Source organism: Grampus griseus (assembly GCF_964374135.1).
Source record: "Grampus griseus genome assembly, chromosome: 1".
Classification (NCBI taxonomy): Eukaryota; Metazoa; Chordata; class Mammalia; order Artiodactyla; family Delphinidae; genus Grampus; species Grampus griseus.
The window spans coordinates 82,281,928-82,302,392 of NC_139017.1; the positions used below are offsets into that span (position 1 = coordinate 82,281,928).

Genomic DNA, 20,465 nt, shown 5'->3' on the forward strand with positions numbered 1-20,465 from the left:
CATAGTCAGGGAAGCACTGTTATCGATAAGAAAAGTACTGCTGTTTGAGATCGGTAATTTAAACAAACATACCTCTTGTGGTTTATTTTAAGGCTATTTAGTTTAGTAGCCTCTGGTTTTAAAAAAAAAAATGAAATAATTTCCGTTAACTGCTATACATCCAGTGCCAGTGTGACCTAAGAAAGAAGGGGAGCAGGAAGAAAGTTTTTGTGTTTCTCCATGAGGAGAAATGGCAGTTTTATTAGGCGGCCTCTCCTTACTCATTGCAACCTTTGGTGTTTGAACTGTGGCTGCTTCTCCTGATCTCTCTCTTTTTTTTAAATAAATTTATTGATTGATTGATTGACTTGGGGGTGTGTTGGGTCTTTGTTTCTGCGCACGGGCTTTCTCTAGTTGCGGCGAGCGGGGACCACTCTTCATCACGGTGCGCGGACCTCTCACTATCGTGGCCTCTCTTGTTGCGGAGCACAGGCTCCAGATGCGCAGGCTCAGTAGTTGTGGTGCACGGGCCCAGTTGCTCAGCGGCATGTGGGATCTTCCCAGACCAGGGCTCGAACCCGTGACCCCTGCGTTGGCAAGCAGACTGTCAACCACTGCGCCACCAGGGAAGCCCTTCTCCTGATCTCTTGCCATGTAAGATTTCTAACTCATTCCCTCAGTTCTCTATTCTTTCTCTTTCCCCTGTTGCTGAGCATCTCAGGTCTTGTTTATCACTGAACTTAGTTTAATCAGAGCAGACCCCGAGATTGGAACAGAAATCTGTCCAGAAGGACACCCTTCACCTCCACTTCCACCTCCTCTCGGAAGCCATCCAGACCACGCAGTCTCAAGTCACCCCCTCCCCAAACCCAGTCCCACCAGCCACTCTCTATCTTCTGGTCTTATTTTATATCTTTATAGAATCTCTTTTGTTCATCAAGTAGTCACTGAACATATGGGTGCCGGGTGCTGTTCTAGGTTGTGGGATTTCTATATCACTCTCTGAAATTAACTTACTCTTTTATTGCTTACTCATTTATCATATCCTCCTTTCTCTACTATAAGGTCCCTGAGAGCAGAGGCACTGAGATCTTATCTTATTCACCACTGTATACCCAGTATCAAGGACAGTACCTGGCACAGAGCAAATGCTCAATAAACAATTGCTGAATGAATTAATGAGTGAATGAATGTGTGAACAAACTACGGATGAACTAAGGGGCCAAATGCTTCCTGCTAGATCTCTTCAAACTAATAACCTTGCCTAGTGCTTTTCAAAAGGAACTAGAGTCAAAGAGGTTAAGTAAACTGAAAAGGTATTGAATTAATGAAGTTAGTATTTTCTCTCCTCTACAGTTTTTTACCTGCCTATTGGTGATATTTGCTGCTGAAATAACCACTGGAGTATTTGCTTTTATAGGCAAGGATGTAGTAAGTAAATATTACTTATAATTGTTTTTTAACGATGGTTAAAGTGTTCTCTTTACGGCAAAGGTCATGAGAATATTGGTACCCACAGTGATATTCCAAAGCCAAATAACCCCCACAATAATCGTATATGCAGAACTTTTTAACCTAGGAGTGTGGTGTGGACTTTAGCATATGTGTGTATGTGTGTGCGTGCATATAGGTGCACACGTATTTCTGGGGAGATAGTTCCTAGCTTTCATTAGATATATAGAGGGGCCTATGTTTTTTGTAACAGAAGGATCTCTAATTTAAGATGATCCTGTTTGGAATGTGGGAGGAGTTAGATTGCAGGCATGAGAAAGAAGGATGGGGAAGAACACGCATTCTCATCCCATGTTAGCCTGTCCTTTGTCCTTAGGGTTTGGCCTGGGCAGAGGCCAGGTCATCCTCAAAGACTATAGGCAGCCTCCTGCGTGCCAGTGAAGCCAGTTTAAGATTTTTGCTCAAACTATAGGTGAGCAGAATAGGTTGTCAGGAGAATCCACAGAGGAAGGGGTCTTTTTAAGTGTAAACATGCAGTGGGGAAGAGAGGAGTGAAATGGAAAAGGAGGAAGGATGGAATCTTAAGTTTACTGGATTTTACATAAATTCATGTGCTATCAATATTGTGTTTATGAACTTATTTTAGATTTTAAAAACGGTAAACATGTAGAATAAGTAACGTCACCTCCTCTGGAATTTGTCTAAAGTAGCTGGTTATATTTGTAGGTTAGAGGAATTGGATCTTACGACTTCTTGAGAGCTTATGGATTTGGGGATCACATGCAGTTATACTAGAAAAAACATTCTCTACGTTTTCTATGATATTTGAATGCTGGAACAGTTTTCCTTGGTCGTGAACATCTTTTAAACCATGTCGTGAAAAGACTTGAGTACTTGTACCCAATGGAGTCCCAAGAATGCTTAGGTTTCTACCCTGGCTGTGCACCAGAATCACCTGGCTGGGGCCCAGGAATCTGGGGTTCAGCTGTTGCTGATGTCCATTCAAGGTTGAGAACCTCCACTCTAAGAAATCTTTCTAGTCTATGAAAATTATTCTTGGTTAATCTATCCTTCCATCTTCAGAAGCATATTAGAAACTCCAGAATCTATAATCTGTTCCATATAGGCAAAATTACCCTTAAATCCAGATAAACATATGGAAACGCCATATTTTTGAAGGGTAGGGAAGAGGGGCTTTATTCTTGATGAAAGGGGAACGTTTGAAACTTCTCACTCACGTCCTCTTGTTTTCCTGGTAATTTTTCAGGCTATACGACATGTTCAGACCATGTATGAAGAAGCTTATAACGATTACCTTAGAGACAGGGAAAAGGGAAATGGGACTCTCATCACCTTCCACTCAACAGTAAGTGACTTTACTTCTTCCTTAAAATGGAATCTTCTAAAGATTATACATGAGCCAGGTTCTCTCTAATCACCTAGATTAAAAATAAATTGAGTGAAGCCAGGCAACTGCACTATATGTCTGCCTTCGTGGGAGCCACGGTTTGCATTATGTGTAGAACCTAGAAGAGAAAGAGGCCTAACACAGAGTCGACAGAAGGAAGTCAGGACATGCACCCAAAGGGACAGAAGCGCACACACAAATAAGAACATCGAGAAAGCCGCCCAAGTAAATATCAGGTTCTCTCAAGAGTGGCCTTGTGGGGCTTCCCTGGTGGCGCAGTGGTTGAGAGTCCGCCTGCCGATGCAGGGGACATGGGTTCGTGCCCCGGTCCGGGAAGATCCCACATGCCGCAGAGTGGCTGGGCCCGTGAGCCATGGCCGCTGAGCCTGCGCGTCCGGAGCCTGTGCTCCGCAATGGGAGAGGCCACAACAGTGAGAGGCCCGCGTACTGCAAGAAACAAAAACAAAAACAAAAAAAAACAAAAACAAGAGTGGCCTTATGATGTAACAGAAACAGCTGTGACCTTCAAGACAGAAAAGCTTGTCTCTAGCTGCAGCTGTGCCATGGAACAGCTTTGTGACCTGAAGCAAGTTCCTTGCCTTCCTGATCCTCACTCAGCGCCCTCAGTTGTAAAATGAAGGGGCACATGAGACAGGCACGCTGCTTTTCTCCCGGGACATCCTGTGAGAACGTGCTGTCAGTGCAGTGTTCTCAGCTACAGGCAGTTCATCAAGGAAGGCTCCCCGGGGGAGATGGGCCAGGCCAGTGTCGTCCTGATTTCTCAACCCCTGTCATATGGAGAAGTAGCTATGAACTCCTGGCCAGGTGTTTTAAGGTAGCCCAGTTCTTGTCTGTCACAGGTCTGTCCTGGAAGGTGCCAACCATTTATCCTGTTCAGCTGCAGCTGCCCCAGGGACATCAGACAGCACACAGGTTCCTTTGTCTTTGAAGGGCAGCCATAAGGCAGGACACCTGTTGGCTGGCCAGTATTCAAGCCCCAGTCTTTTAGCCCCTGAGGTTTACTGTGGCCACTTCTCCTGTCCGTCCCAGGCTCTCCTCAGTTAATGAGCCTTTCCTGAAGCTCATAAAACTTTAGCTATTCAGCAAGGCTGAAAGGAAGAATCTAAAGACCTAACTCCTGTCTAAAAACAACAGTTTACACAGGCACTGTCAGCTAGCTTCTTGCCTTGTTTGCATTGCCTTCTATCACCTCCTGTCATAAAACTTGGACAGATTTGGTGAAGTCCTTTCTTGCTTTGCTAGCACGACTATGTGACTCTTCATACTGTCTCCAGAACGGCCACTAGTTGTAGTGTCAGGCCTCAGAGCTGTTTTGCAGCCTCAGCACGCCCAGTCCTTAGCAGTGATACCCGGACTTGTAGCGTCAGCTTCTCCCTCCTTGTGCTAAAAGCTCTTTTCGGACTCTCTAGTTTCAGTGCTGTGGAAAAGAAAGCTCTGAACAGGTCCAGCCGACCTGTCCAAAGGAGCTCCTAGGACACAAGGTAAGCTTCTCTACCAGGTTCCTATCCTGCCTGTGGTGTTAAGATGGTTCTTGCCCTTGGGGTGGAGGGGTGATTCTGGGAGGCCCTCTGCCAGTGGCTTCTAGCCTCAGCTTTATTCTAGGCAGAATAAGTGAAGCAATGATGAGTCCCAGGCTCCTGGTACCCTGGGGAATAATGGTGTGCTGACTTGCCAGTAATGATGCAAATGCAGTGGCATTAATTAAGCTCACCAGGGCCAGAGGTATGCACCCTAAGGACGTTGCCCCGTACCCTTCCAGGGGTGTCATCGCACTGATAAATGCTTCCTTTATTAAGTGCTGCGTGGCAGGCACGATGCCAGGTTCTGGAAACTCTAAGGTGAAAAACACATGGTCCCTGCCTCAGTGGCCTCATAGACTAGTCAAGGGAGCTGATGCTTGACAGAGCACAGTATCTGTACAGAATACAGTGGAGTCAGGAAAGCTTGCAGAGGATGGATCCTTGAGCCAAGTTTTGACAAAGGAAGGTCATTCCAGGCCCAGAAAGCAGCAAGAACAGAAGCATGAAATTCCAGGACTGAAGGAGAATCGGGAGTCCAGAGGGAATGGTGAGGGACATTTTTGAAAAGGCAGGCAATGGCATGGTTTTATACCTGGAAGTTTGGAGAAGCCGTTGCTTTTAGCAGAGGATTAACATAATCCGTTTTGCATTGTTGAAAGAGCACTCAGGCTGCTGGGTATAACTGGTAGAACAGAAGGCTGGAGACCAATGGAGGGAGGCCGCTTAGGTGGCACTTATGTTTTTCCTGGTGAGAGAGGATGAGGAACTAGAGCAAGTCACGTACCGTGGGGAGGGAGAGGAGGCGACAGATACAGAGACGTCCAGGGGTAGAGTCAACAGGCACAGGTGACTGACTGGGTGTGAGTGGGGAGTGAAAGGGAGGAAGCTAAGACTTCAGATGTCTGCTTGGCTACAGAGAAGGAGAGGCTGAGTGTGTAGGAAGGAAAGGAGATAAGTGACAGCACAGGCTTCCTGAGGAGATGAGAGAATAAGATCCAGAGCCAGTAAAGGGGTTGACTTTCAGCAGAGCAGGGCACTTCTTTGGCTTTAATGAGAAGGAAGTAAGAAGCAGTGTGCCTTTCTCATCTGCATGCTCACTGCCTACAGCAGCACCTGCCACCGGATGAATGGAGTGTGTAAGTTTATAGGTGCAGGTGAGGAAGGTTGGAAGAATTTCTACAGCTTGACTCCAATAAGTAAGGGAGCCACTATCTAGAGCAGTGGTTCTCAACTTTTACCAGAATGTATTGTAATTATTTTTGTGAGTCTGTGTCCTTCTCTAAACTGTGAGCTCCCTGAGGGCAAAAGTAACCATGTCTTATTTTCTCCATATCCACCATGCCATTCTGGTGACTAATGCAAGGCAGATGCTCAAGAAATATTTGTTGAATAAATGAATGATGAATGAATGAAGTATGACAGGAGATGTGAGGATAGCAGTAAGAGTTTCATATAGCTTAGGTGGGTATCAGAGAGAGCTGACCATTGACAAGTAAAAGGACCTGGGCAGCCTAAGGACAAAATTGGGTTGAGAGAATACCTCTGTATTTAAGAGGACCAAATAGAAGTTGGAGAAACTAATTGCAATTACAAGTGATCTGTTCTGCCCCCTGTCCAATATTCCTCCATCCGTGAAGGTTCTTTGGACCTACACTGCACAGGTCTCTATGGGACACAGATGAAAGAATAGGGCCACCCAACCCGGCCGCCATAGAAGAGAACAGTCCTCCAACCCCCAACACTTGGCTTTCCTTTGTTAAATTTGAATCTATACAGACTTTATAGCTTCTTACTAGGTGATGCCTACCTTGTATAGTAAATTGGACTAAGTATGTAGAAAGTCTTTTAAACTATAAATGACAATCCAAAAGCAAGGGACTGTTATTTTGGAGATATTTTACTTTTTTTTATTTGCTGAAAGTAAGAAGAGGCCCCAAAGTTTTAATGCCTCAGGTCCCAGAATAGCTTCATCCAGCCAGGTTTCGGGGCTTTGAAGCAGCCATTGGCCTAAATAGGAAAATTCCACAAAAAGGAGAGTATTGTCATTTTTCCCCCCAAAACACTTTTGCTTTAAATTTATCAGAGTGATATCTGGGAGGAACGGTTTAAATAGGAACAGAAGCTGACATGGGTTAACTCTCACAGGATGCTCTGTAGAGAAGGAAAGGATTGGATCAGGGTGATGATTCACACATACCACCAGCTGTTATTCCTGACTTCTTCTTTTCCAAAACAGAATTGCATTGATGAAATTGAGCGCATAATCAGTGTTAAGCTCCAGCTCATCGGAATTGTCGGTATTGGAATCGCAGCCCTCACGGTAAGAAAGTTCCAGAACATACCTTCTTTGACACCTAAGAAGCCTTGAACCTTTGTATCTTGTTTCTCTTCAAGTGTGATATGGCAGTATCTTAGGAGAGATTTTTCGTAAAAGACAAAGATGTTTTTGACAGAATATCTAAGAACAAAGCTAATTAGATACATCAATACTTAGTTCTCTCAAATATGAAACAAATTTCAATGTTAAGCTAATTATGACTTTGAGTTTATCATTGCAATAACTTCCCATTTTAAGGTCACCAAGCTTAAACTAGATGAGTGATTTTTAATTCTGGGTCTCTTCCTTTGTTAGATATTTAAGACAACATAGATTAAACTCTCTCACCTATGATTTGCAGAGGTAGCGCAGTGTAGTGATTAACAGTGCAAACTCTGGCATCACACTGTCTGGATACAACTGCTAACTCCACTACTTACAAACCCTGGGGTCACTGGAAAGTTTCTTAATTTCTCTATGTCTCAATTCCCTCATCTGCAAAATGGGGATTTTAATATATCAACCTCAGAAAATTGTTGTGACAATTAAGTGGAATAATACATATAAAGTATTATTAGGAATTAATTCATATAAAGGGTCTGGAACATAGCACTCAATAAATGCTAGCTCTACATAGAATCTGAGTGTTCCCAAACCCTGGATCCAGGCGAACTATATATGGAAGTGTGAAGCATAGTGCATCCTTGCACCTGTAGGTAGCTCAGTACTTCTAAAGTACAAAAGAAGAGTGTGCAAGAGTTCATAGGGGCAGAAGGCTATGGTAAGTGTAGCAAGAGATGACACTGGAGAGGGTTATGAGGGTCCACATAATTGTGTTCTTTGTGTGACTTTTTGATAGGTTGGGCTTTAGCCTTAAGGTAGAGGGGAGCCACCCAGGTTTGGAAGGACCTGTAGTGCAGTGTGGAGGTAAAGTTGGAGGGAAGTAAGATTGGAGTCAGGTAAGCCCATAAAGAGGTGATTCCCATTGTCTAAGGGCTGAGTGATAATAGCTAATGCTAAGATAATACTTACCCTCTGGCCCTCCTATGTAGATTAATTCATGGCCTAAGCTGAGGCAGGGGCAATGGAATTGTGAGGCAATCAATGAATTGGCAGTTCTCAGGGGACACACAATCATCTTCCCTCCTTTCTGTATTTAGAGCACAGAAGGCTGGGGCAGTGGGTGAAAATACTATGCTGAGGACCTCCCAATCCAGGGTCTTCTCTCAGGGCCTCCCCACCCGCCCTGAGGCTAGCCTGATGGCCAGTCTGCGGCTTCCCAAGGACAATTCTGAGGCAGATGATTTGAAAATGTTCTGCATTAACGGAGGTATCAAATAGACGCTCCCAACAATTCTAGAGTCTCAAGGAATGAGCATTCTAGAAGTGGTCACCCTGACTCATGACAGTGGCAGGATGAGTTTCTTTCTGAGGGGATCCCTTTAGGTACAACGAGGTCTAAGCAGGGGTTGCATCCAACCTTACAACCACGGAAAAGGGGAAGGCCCTGTGTTGGCCATCTTGCCTCAGAAGAAATGCCCAGAGTTTCTTCTTTAATTCTTTTCTTCATAAGGTAAGAGTTTCACAATGTAATCAGTTAACAAAATGTCCATTAGGTGTCTCCCCTGCCACACACTGGTACTGAGTTCTGTCAGCCAGAAGCTTGGAGCCCTGATCCCAGCTATTCCCTTAAGTCTGCCCCTTCCCCTCCAATAACTGATAACACATGCCTTTTTAAATTCAGCATTTACAGATCCTAGTCTAATGTAGGATAGGATTGAGGAGAGAATCAGAGAGATATGGTACTGATTTCTTTGAACAAACATTGAGAGTATTCTATGAACAACGCACCTACAGATAGCATATCATAGGCTCTGCAAAATTAATAGGAGAAGTGATTGAGGACAAGAAGGATTTTTTGGCGTCCTTCTATTCAAACCGTTTAAGCAGCTATTAATTTTGCTAAATATTTGTCTTTTCAAAGAAGCATCCAAGTGGTAGAAGATGTCAGTAGTACCATAGTACAAACACCACAATTTATGCTTTGGTAAAACTATTGAGTTAAATAATAAAGCATCATGTACACTTAAAAATGAACTGGGAATGAAGGGATGCTCCACTTTTTAATATGTGGTCACTGTTGCAAAAATTCAAAGTTTTGCCAGCAATAGAAAACTATTTAGACTGCAAGTGTATTTAAACAACAAGTGGTTACAAACGCATTTTCCAAAATAAAAATATAAATGAGAGAGATTGGTTCAAGATGGTGGAGTAGAAGGACGTGCACTCACTCCCTCTTGCAAGAAAACTGGAATCACAACTAACTGCTGAACAGTCATCAACAGGAAGACACTGGAACTCACCAAAAAAGATACCCCACATCCAAAGACAATGGAGAAGCCACAGTGAGATGGTAGGAGGGGCGCAATCACAGTAAAATCAAATCCCATAACTGCTGGGTGGGTGACTCACAAACTGGAGAATACTTATACCACAGAAGTCCACCCACTGGAGTGAAGGTTCTGAGCCCCACGTCAGGCTTCCCAACCTGGTGGTCTGGCAATGGGAGAAGGAATTCCTAGAGAATCAGACTTTGAATCCTAGCAGGATTTCATTGCAGGACTTTGATAGGACTGGGGTAAACAGAGACTCCACTCTTGGAGGGCACACACAAAGTAGTGTGCACATCAGGACCCAGGGGAAGGAGCAGTGACCCCATAGGAGACTGAACCAGACCTACCTGCTAGTGTTGGAGGGTCTCCTGCAGAGGCAGGGGGTGGCTGTGGCTCACTGTGAGGACAAGGAGACTGGCAGCAGAAGTTCTGGGAAGTACTCCTTGGCATGAGGCCTCCCAGAGTCTGCCATTAGCCCCACCAAAGAGCCAGGTAGGCTCCAGTATTGGGTCGCCTCAGGCCAAACAACCAACAGGGAGGGAACCCAGCCCCACCCATCAGCAGACAAGCAGATTAAAGTTTTACTGAGCTCTGCCCACCAGAGCAACACCAAGCTCTACCTACCACCAGTCCCTCCAATCAGGAAACTTGCACAAGCCTCTTAGATAGCCTCAACCACCAGAGGGCAGACAGCAGAAGCAAGAAGAACTACAATCCTGCAGCCTGTGGAACAAAAACCACATTCACAAAACATACACAAGATGAAAAGGCAGAGGGCTATGTACCAGATGAAGGAACAAGATAAAACCCCAGAAAAACAACAAATGAAGTGGAGATAGGCAACCTTCCAGAAAAAGAATTCAGAATAATGATAGTGAAGATGATGCAGAACCTCAGAAAAAGAATGGAGGCAAAGATCGAGAAGATGCAAGAAATGTTTAACAAAGACCTAGAAGAATTAAAGAACAAACACCTAGAAGGATTAAAGAACAAACAAACAGATGAACAATACAATAACTGAAATGAAAACTGCACTTGAAGGAATCAATAGCAGAATAATTGAGGCAGAAGAACAGATAAGTGACCTGGAAGACGGAATGGTGGAACTCACTGCTGCAGAACAGATAAAGAAAAAAGAATGAAAAGAAATGAAGACAGCCTAAGAGACCTCTGGGACAACATTAAACACAACAACATTCGCATTATAGGGGTCCCAGGAGGAGAAGAGAGAGAGAAAGGACCTGAGAAAATATTTGAAGAGATTATAGTCGAAAAATTCCCTAACATGGGAAAGGAAATAGCCACCCAAGTCCAGGAAGTGCAGAGAGTCCCAGGCAGGATAAACCTGAGGAGAAACATGCCAAGACACATAGCACTCAAACTGATAAAAATTAAAGACAAAGAAAAATTATTGAAAGCAACAAGGGAAAAATGACAAATAACATACAAGGGAACTCCCATAAGGTTAACAGCTGATTTCTTAGCAGAAACTCTACAAGCCAGAAGGGAGTGGCATGACATATTTAAAGTAATGAAGAGGAAGAACCTACAACCAAGATTACTCTACCTGGCAAGAATCTCATTCAAATTCAACGGAGAAATCAAAAGCTTTACAGACAAGCAAAAGCTAAGAGAATTCAGCACCACCAAACCAGCTCTACAACAAATGCTAAAGGAACTTCTCTAAGTGGGAAACACAGGAGAAGAAAAGGACCTAAAAAACAAACCCATAACAATTAAGAAAATGGTAATAGGAACATACATATAGATAATTACCTTAAATGTAAATGGATTAAATGCTCCAACCAAAAGACACAGGCTCACTGTGGATACAAAAACAAGACCCATATATATGCTGTCTACAAGAGACCCACTTCAGACCTAGGGATACATACAGACTGAAAGTGAGGAGATGGAAAAAGATATTCCATGCAAATGGGAACCAAAAGAACGCTGGAGTAACAATACTCATATCAGATGAAATAGACTTTAAAATAAAGAATGTTACAAGAGACAAAGAAGAACACTACATAATGATCAAGGGATCAATCCGAGAAGAAGATATAGCTGTAATAAATATATATGCACCCAACATAGGAGCACCTCAATACATAAGGCAACTGCTGACAGCTATAAAGGAGGAAATCAACAGTAACATGATAATAGTGGGGGACTTTAACACCTCACTTACACCAGTGGACAGATCATCCAGACAGAAAATTAATAAGGAAACAGAAGCTTTAAATGAAACAATAGACCAGATAGATTTCATTGATATTTATAGGACATTCCATCCAAAAACAGCAGCACATAGAACATTCTCCAGGACTGATCACATCTTGGGTCACAAATCAAGCCTTGGTAAATTTAAGAAAATTGAAATCATGTCAAGCATATTTTCTGACCACAACACTATGAGATTAGAAATCAATTACGGGGAAAAAAATGTAAAAAACACAAACACATGGAGGCTAAACATTACATTACTAAATAACCAAGATATGACTGAAGAAATCAACGAGGAAATAAAAAAATACGTAGAGACAAATGACAAGGAAAACACGACCATTCAAAACCTATGGGATGCAGCAAAAGCAGTTCTAAGAGGGAAGTTTATAGCATTACAAGCCTACCTCAAGACACAAGAAAAATCTCAAATAAACAATCTAACCTTACACCTAAAGGAACTAGAGAAAGAAGAACAAACAAAACCCAAAGTTAGTAGAAGGAAAGAAATCATAAAGCTCAGAGCAGAAATAAATGAAAAAGAAATGAAGAAAAAAATAGCAAAGATCAGTAAAACTAAAAGCTGGTTCTTTGAGAAGATAAACAAAATTGATAAACCATTAGCCAGAGTCATCAAGAAAAAGAGGGAGAGGCTCAAATCAATAAAATTAGAAATGAAAAAGGAGAAGTTACAACAGACACCGCCAAAGTACAAAGCATCCTAAGAGACTACTACAAGCAACTCTATGCCAATAAAATGGACAACCTGGAAGAAATGGACAAATTCTTAGAAAGGTGTAACCTTCCAAGACTGAACCAGGAAGAAATAGAAAATATGAACAGACTAATCACAAGTAATGAAATTGAAACTGTGATTAAAAATCTTCCAACAAACAAAAGTCCAGGACAAGATGGCTTCACAGGTGAATTCTATCAAATATTTTGAGAAGAGCTAATACCCATGCTTCTCAAATCCTTCCAAAAAATTGCAGAGGAAGGAACACTCCCAAACTCATTCTATGAGGCCACCATCACCTTGATACCAAAACCAGACAAAGATACTACAAAAAAAGAAAATTCCAGACCCATACCACTGATGAATATAGATGCAAAAATCCTCAATAAAATACTAGCAAACAGAATCAAACAACACATTAAAAGGATCATATACCATGATCAAGTGGGATTTATCCCAGGGATGCAAGGATTCTTCAATATATGCAAATCAATCAATGTGATACACCATCTATTAACAAACTGAAGAATAAAAACAATATGATCATCTCAATAGATGCAGAAAAAGCTTTTGACAAAATTCAACACGGATTTATGATAAAAACTCTCCAGAAAGTGGGCATAGAGGGACGTACCTCAACATAATAAAGGCCATATACAACAAACCTATAGCAAACATCATTCTCAATGGTGAAAAACTGAAAGCATGTCCTCTAAGATCAGGAAAAAAACAAGGATGTCCACTCTCACCACTATTATTCAACATAGTTTTGGAAGTCCTAGCCATGGCAATCAGAGAAGAAAAAGAAATAAAAGGAATTCAAATTGGAAAAGAAGAAGTAAAACTGTCACTGTTTGCAGATGGCACGATACTATACACAGAGAATCTTGAAGGTGCCACCAGAAAATTACTAGAGCTCATCAATGAATTTGGTAAAGTTACAGGATACAAAATTAATGCACAGATATCTCTTGCATTTCTATACACTAATGATGAAAAATCAGAAAGAAATTAAGGAAACACTCCCATTTACCATTGCAACAAAAAGAATAAAATACCTAGGAATAAACCTACCTAGGGAGACAAAAGTCCTGTATGCAGAAGACTATAAGACACTGATGAAAGAAATTAAAGATGATACCAACAGATGGAGAGATATACCATGTTCTTTGATTGGAAAAATCAATATTGTGAAAATGACTATACTACCCAAAGCAATCTACAGATTCAGTTCAATCTCTATCAAACAGAAATATAGATCAATGGAACAGGATAGAAAGCCCAGAGATAAACCCACGCACCTATGGACAACTAATCTATGACAAAGAAGGCAAGGATATACAATGGAGAAAAGACAGTCTCTTCAATAAGTGGTGCTGGGGAAACTGGACAGCTACATGTAAAAGAATGAAATTAGAACACTCCCTAACACCATACACAAAAATAAACTCAAAATGGATTAGAGACCTAAATGTAAGACTGGACACTATCAAACTCTTAGAGGACAACATAGGAAGAACACTGACATAAATCACAGCAAGATCTTTTTTTATCCACCTCTGAGAGTAATGGAAATAAAAACAAAAATAAACAAATGGGACCTAATGAAACTTAAAAGCTTTTGCACAGCAAAGGAAACCATAAACAAGACCAAAAGACAACCCTCAGAATGGGAGAAAATATTTGCAAATGAAGCAACCGACAAAGGATTAATCTCCAAAATTTACAAGCAGCTCATGCAGCTCAATAACAAAAAAACAAACAACCCAATCCAAAAATGGGCAGAAGACCTAAATAGACATTTCTCCAAAGAAGATATACAGACTGCCAACAAACACATGAAAGAATGCTCAACATCACTAATCATTAGAGAAATGCAAATCAAAACTACAATGAGATATCATCTCACACCAGTCAGAATGGCCATCATCAAAAAATCTAGAAACAATAAATGCTGGAGAGGGTGTGGAGAAAAGGGAACACTCTTGCACTGCTGGTGGGAATGTGAATTGGTTCAGCCACCATGGAGAACAGTATGGAGGTTCCTTAAAAAACTACAAATAGAACTACCATATGACCCAGCAATCCCACTACTGGGCATATACCCTGAGAAAACCAAAATTCAAAAAGAGTCATGTACCAAAATGTTCATTGCAGCTCTATTTACAATAGCCCGGAGATGGAAACAACCTAAGTGCCCATCATCGGATGAATGGATACAGAAGATGTGGCACATATATACAATGGAATATTACTCAGCCATAAAAAGAAACAAAATTGAGCTATTTGTAATGAGGTGGATAGACCTAGAGTCTGTCATACAGAGTGAAGTAAGTCAGAAAGAAAAAGACAAATACCGTATGCTAACACATATATATGGAATTTAAGGAAAAAATGTCATGAAGAACCTAGGGGTAAGGCAGGAATAAAGATGCAGACCTCCTAGAGAACAGACTTGAGGTTATGGGGAGGGGGAAGGGTGAGCTGTGACAGGGCGAGAGAGAGTCATGGACATATACACACTAACAAACGTAGTAAGGTCGATAGCTAGTGGGAAGCAGCCGCATGGCACAGGGATATTGGCTCGGTGCTTTGTGACAGCCTGGAGGGGTGGGATAGGGAGGGTGGGAGGGAGGGAGATGCAAGAAGGAAGACATATGGGAACATATGTTTATGTATGACTGATTCACTTTGTTATAAAGCAGAAACTAACACACCATTGTAAAGCAATTATACCCCAATAAAGATGTTAAAAAAAAAAAAAAGAAATTTTCACAGTGAAAAAAAAAATAAACAGATGGGACCTAATGAAACTTAAAAGCTTTTGCACAGCAAAGGAAACTACAAACAAGATTAAAAGACAACCCTCAGAATGGGAGAAAATATTTGCAAACGAATCAATGGACAAAGGATTAATCTCCAAAATATATAAACAGCTCATGCAGCTCAATATTGAAAAAACAAACAACCCAATCCAAAAATGGGCAGAAGACCTAAATAGACATTTCTCCAAAGAAGACATACAGATGGCCAAGAAGCACATGAAAAGCTACTCAACATCACTAATTATTAGAGAAATGCAAATCAAAACTACAATGAGGTATCACCTCACACCAGTTAGAATGGGCATCATCAGAAAATCTACAAACAACAAATGCTGGAGAGGGTGCAGAGAGAAGGGAACCCTCTTGCACTGTTGGTGGGAATGTAAATTGATGCAGCCACTATGGAGAACAATATGGAGTTTCCTTAAAAAACTAAAAATAAAATTAGCATATGACCCAGTGATCCCACTACTGGGCATATACCCAGAGAAAACTTAATTCAAAAAGACATGTGCACCCCAATGTTCATTGCAGCACTATTTACAATAGCCAGAACATGGAAGCAACCTAAATGCCCATTGACAGACGAATGGATAAAGAAGATGTGGTACATATATACAATAGAATATTACTCAGCCATAAAAAGGAATGAAATTGGGTCATTTGTAGAGACATGGATAGTTCTAGAGACTGTCATACAGAGTGAAGTGAGTCAGAAAGAGAAAAACAAATACCGTATACTAACGCATATATGTGGAACCTAGAAAAATGGTACAGATGAACCGGTTTGCAGGGCAGAAATTGAGACACAGATGTAGAGAACAAATGTATGCACACCAAGGGGGGAAAGTGGCGGGGTGGTGGGGTGGTGGTGTGATGAATTGGGAGATTGGGTTTGACATGTATACACTGATGTGTATAAAATGGACGACTAATAAGAACCTGCTGTATAAAAAAAAATAAAATTCAGAATTTCAAAAATATATATATATAAATTAGATCTGGGATTAACCTGAAATATAAAATTCTAAAACCAGTAGTGTATTAGTCTTTTATAATTATTAAGAACTGCCCTATAAGCTAGAAATAGGGTTATTTTCTTAAACCAGAGTCTTGCTATTTTTTAACAATAATAAAATAGGAATGTATTTTAAGCAGTTAACGGAAGTCTTTAACCAGTAGCCATAATTAAGTAGCACATATAAAAGTGCCACTTATATTCAGTAATTATTGCTTATAATTATTTGTCAACATGAGTTAAACATGCAAGCAGTTTGCTGGCCTTTTTTTAAAATCAATTTTCATCGTTTGAAAGTCATTAATAAGTGGTTCCTTCTGTTTCAGATCTTTGGCATGATATTCAGCATGGTCCTTTGCTGTGCGATACGAAATTCACGAGATGTCATATGAAGCTACTTCTACATGAAAGTTGTAATCTAGAGCATACAAATGTCACAGGAGCTGTCTCCTGGCTCATTTTTAATATTCAAAGGACATTAGGATCTAAAATAATTTGCTGTTAATTGTACATTTGCACATGTATGTATGTTTGGCTCATTACTGGTTTACCCCTTGAGTGAATGCCTATGTATGTTGACTGAAGCATATTCATGTGTGATCTGCATGTTTCTGGTATATGCATAATGAAATCTGTTTGCTGGGAATTCCTGATTCTTGTTATGTGAGAGAAACACATATTTAACTCTCAGAAAAAGATCAAAAAGCTTTGATAAACTTTAAAAACTTGGTTATTTAGGAAAAAAATATGATAGTGGGTCAGTTTCTCAGACTCTAGCCATAGGAAGTTAGATATAGAGAATTCAGGGATTTCTAGTTTGTGGAAGCAATAAGCTACAGGAATTGAGAGATCATGGTGCAGTGTTAAAAGTAACTGTGTTTGGGTTAGGTGTAAGGGTTTCCTGGGATTTTTCTTATATACATACTCTCCCCAGAATTCAGGACTAAACACATCTGTAAAACTAAATATAGCTTGGAAAATCTAATTTGACTAAGTCATACTTTCCTAGTATTTAAAAAACAAAACAAAACAAAGAAAACCTTGCTCTGGAAAGAGGTGTCACACAGACAATCACATGCCCTATAAAAGTGAGTGTTTTTAGGACTAGAAAGAAAATCTTTTAACAACTTTTTAAGGAAATATTTTTGTCCTTATATAAAGACATTTAAATATTGCTTTATGACTTTCCTTTTCTGACTCTTCCCTGAACTACTGTAACCCCCCACATACACAAAAGGGCTTTTATCTCCAACTTTTCTGTATTTCTTCAGATGTAAGCATAGAAAGACTAAAGCAAGAGATCTGGCAGTTGCAAATTGTGGGAAAGAGAATTTTTACTGGCACTGTATCTTTGAAATACCTCATAACTTGAGTTTACATATTTTCCTAATTTTTTGGTATTTTTCTTATTTATTCACCTAGAGAATTCTTCTTTATAGATTAAGAACTACAGTTTTTGCCACTTAAAATATACTATATCATGAGCATCCTTAGCCAAACCAAAATAAAGAAAAACATCCTCTCCTAGTTTTGTGCACACAAGAGAGACAAGCTAAGGAAACAAAAATACACACACAACAGAAATATGTTCCTTCTGCGCAGGTCCCCTATAAAAATAAAATGTTTGTGTTCTTTATGGTCTTGACGCTTCATTGTAATCCCAAATTTACAATCTAAATTGACATATACGTCCATTTTTAAATAGCAACGTGGTACATTTAGTAAATCATGGATTTTTAAAAATTACATTTTAAAAGGCCACACAAAAATGAAAGTATGGGGGACTTTTGGAAACCCCCAAGTAAGTTTGTACTCATGTGAGAACACAAGTCTTTGGGTCTACACTAAAGGAGAGTGTGCACTCCGAGAAAGTTCTACAAAACATTTTGCTGAGAACGTGTAACCATTTGAAATAATCTCACTCCCATAGGGAACCACATTTCTCCTGCCATACTTGCTATTGCTACTAACTGTGGAGGAAGATTTCTAGAAAAAAAGTCAGACTGGAAGCAAGCCAAAAATTTAATTGTGCATGGCTACTTTGCTGTGTCTGTAGCTAACAGAAAGACTATTTTAAGAAACTCAATAGATGTTTCTACCCTGGTAGTTGAGAAGTAGAGCTTTTTAAGTAAAGAACAAAAAGCCACCATCTCTCCTGGTGGCTTATTTCACCTGTCTGCCTGAAGACAGGAAACAGGCTTAAGGGCATACTTAGGTTTCTTCCAGCTCAGAATCTTCTGGGATTCAACAAAAGTGAGTTTCATTCTATATCTGAATTAACCTTAAAGAAGTGTAGCTAAAAGTGGAAGAGTAGAGATTTGTTCCATATGTGATTAAAGTGTGACTTTTGGGAGTAATTTTTCTAAAGTATGTGCCATGAGTAAAATTAGAGAATTTCATCTCTGAGTGAGGGAAGAATTACATACATATATATCTTGAATCTACATATGCATCTTGAATATATATCTCTTGAATATATATACATGTATAACTTGAACATATGTATACGTGTGTGTGTATATATATGTATATATGCACACATACATGTATACATATATGTGTACAAATATATACACACACGTATAAAGTTTTGATTATATCTGTTTACCTGAACTAATTTGAGATCAGGCCCAAAGATTTTCTTAAATGTATGGTGCCAAGGCACAGAATTAAAACTTCTTGATGAAATATTTTAAGTTATTTCAAATTAAATTTTCTATGTACCAGAATTTCTTGTTTGATTTATCTTAAAATCCTGTTATATCTTTATACACACTCATTCAACTTATCCAAATGCCTGTCAATCAACCCAAATAATATGGTGAAAAAGGAAAGAGTAGTAACCTTTCTATAGTGTTACTAATAGGAGCTGGGCTTAAAAACAACACACTAACAAAGTTATTGCATATAGTTATGTTTCAATTAATATTGTTTCACCCGAATTACACCTCTTTCCCCCAGAGTAGCTCCTTTGTCATCCATAGTACAACCTGTAAAATTACACACTGATACAGAGGCCAGTGTAACCGCCCGTGCAGTCACCAATGACAGGTGCTCTCCTTTCCCCTGTGAGCAGTGCCAGTAGGTTTGGTGTGGTGAGAATGAGGCTCCTGGAAAGATGGCAATGAAGGAGATAGCATATTTTCCCTTCTGAAGTAAGTTTATCAGAGATTAAAAAGAAGAGACCCCCTCTGTGTCATGGGTAAAATGTGGTTTCCATGGCCCCAAGGGCAGCCCTTGAGTATTTAGGAGGTGCACCCCAGCTTTCCCAGTTCACCGCTCCCATGTAACTACCAGCCCCTGTGATTTCAGCAGCCCCATTTTCCCCACCCCTAGGAGGGAGCACTAATGAACCCTTGAAGCTAGTCACTTAACTACATCATCTTAGTTTGGCCTCATCAAAATCAAATTTGTGTTAAGGTATACTTTAAGACAGACAAATGGTTTCTATTTTCTTTCAACATGACTTTTTTTTTTTCTATAAAATGTAAGGTACTGTATGTAGGTGTCGTTTGAAAGGTAAAAAGACTACAATGCAAAATGTTGTTGTTAATCATTTTGTTGGTTTTCTCATTTTAAAAACAACCACTAAATACATTTCAGGAATCCACTATTCAGATGGCTATCTCCTGGGGACATGGAATACATGAAGAATAGAAGTAATATGTCCTGAATGTTGCAAAGCAAAATCTATGATGATTTCACAAAGTTTTTAGCTAATATACCAGAAACACTCCAAAATTTTGGTGTTGTTTTTGTTTTTGTCCTGTGTAATTTATGATGGTTTTACTTATATTAAATAGAAGAAATTTAAATTAAATTAAAAGATATAACCAACAAAGTGCCTAGCATGCCTGGCACTGATGAATATTATTACCTATTGTTACAATTATTATGTTTATGAGTTTTTGTTAATTATAAATCAAACGTGTAATTGTGTATAACTAAAGATACTTCTGCATGATACCAAATACCTATTTGAACACATTCATTTGCTGAATTAATGAATAGTTTTTTTATATATTTCCCAATTCTATTTTAATTTAAAGACTACATATCAAGAGCCATAGCTACAGTTCCTATAGTTTTCCCTGGGCCTGCTCTGCCTTGTAAGATGCAACCCATTCTAATATTAGAATTGTTTTCTTACTTTGTTTTGGAACTACTATTTTGTACACTTGAAAAAACTCTTTATAAGAATGCTGATATGCTAAGATGAACAAGACAAGTCTCTGTCCCCAAGTAGGTTAGAGTGGAAAAAAGGCAAGTATAATTACCATGAGGTAAGTGCTATGATAATCATTAACCTGGAGTGGATCCATTCAGCCTTGGGAAGGATGGTCAGAGGAAAGAGGTTTCCTGAATTTTGAGGTCACCAAACTGAGTCCTGAAGAACCCATACAAATGAGTCAAGTAAAAAGAAATAGAGGTAGAAAAGAAAAAGGGATTACTGAGGAACAGTATGAAGAAGGCCCTGAAATAGAGAAAGCATGGAAACATTCAAAGAGGGAAGGTCAAGAACTGAGTTGATAAAGGGCCCTGTTAAACTGTACTAAGAAGTTTTAGGTTT

The 20,465-nt window shown here is 39.9% G+C and overlaps 1 protein-coding gene across 2 annotated transcripts in view; it reads left to right on the forward strand.

Annotated features, from left to right (window-relative positions):
• The window catches only part of TSPAN2 (tetraspanin 2), a 44,288-nt gene extending 24,563 nt beyond the window's left edge, over nucleotides 1–19,725 (forward strand). Inside the window, exons 4-8 of one of the 2 annotated variants that reach the window (XM_082666764.1) lie at nucleotides 1,336–1,410; nucleotides 2,699–2,797; nucleotides 4,270–4,341; nucleotides 6,617–6,700; nucleotides 16,222–19,725. In XM_082666764.1, coding sequence (XP_082522890.1) covers nucleotides 1,336–1,410; nucleotides 2,699–2,797; nucleotides 4,270–4,341; nucleotides 6,617–6,700; nucleotides 16,222–16,287 — 396 coding nt within the window. In that variant the 3' untranslated portion in view covers nucleotides 16,288–19,725. The remainder of the gene's footprint in view (nucleotides 1–1,335; nucleotides 1,411–2,698; nucleotides 2,798–4,269; nucleotides 4,342–6,616; nucleotides 6,701–16,221) is intronic. The other variant, XM_082666765.1, reaches the window with a different exon arrangement.
• Nucleotides 19,726–20,465: the final 740 nt, after the last annotated feature.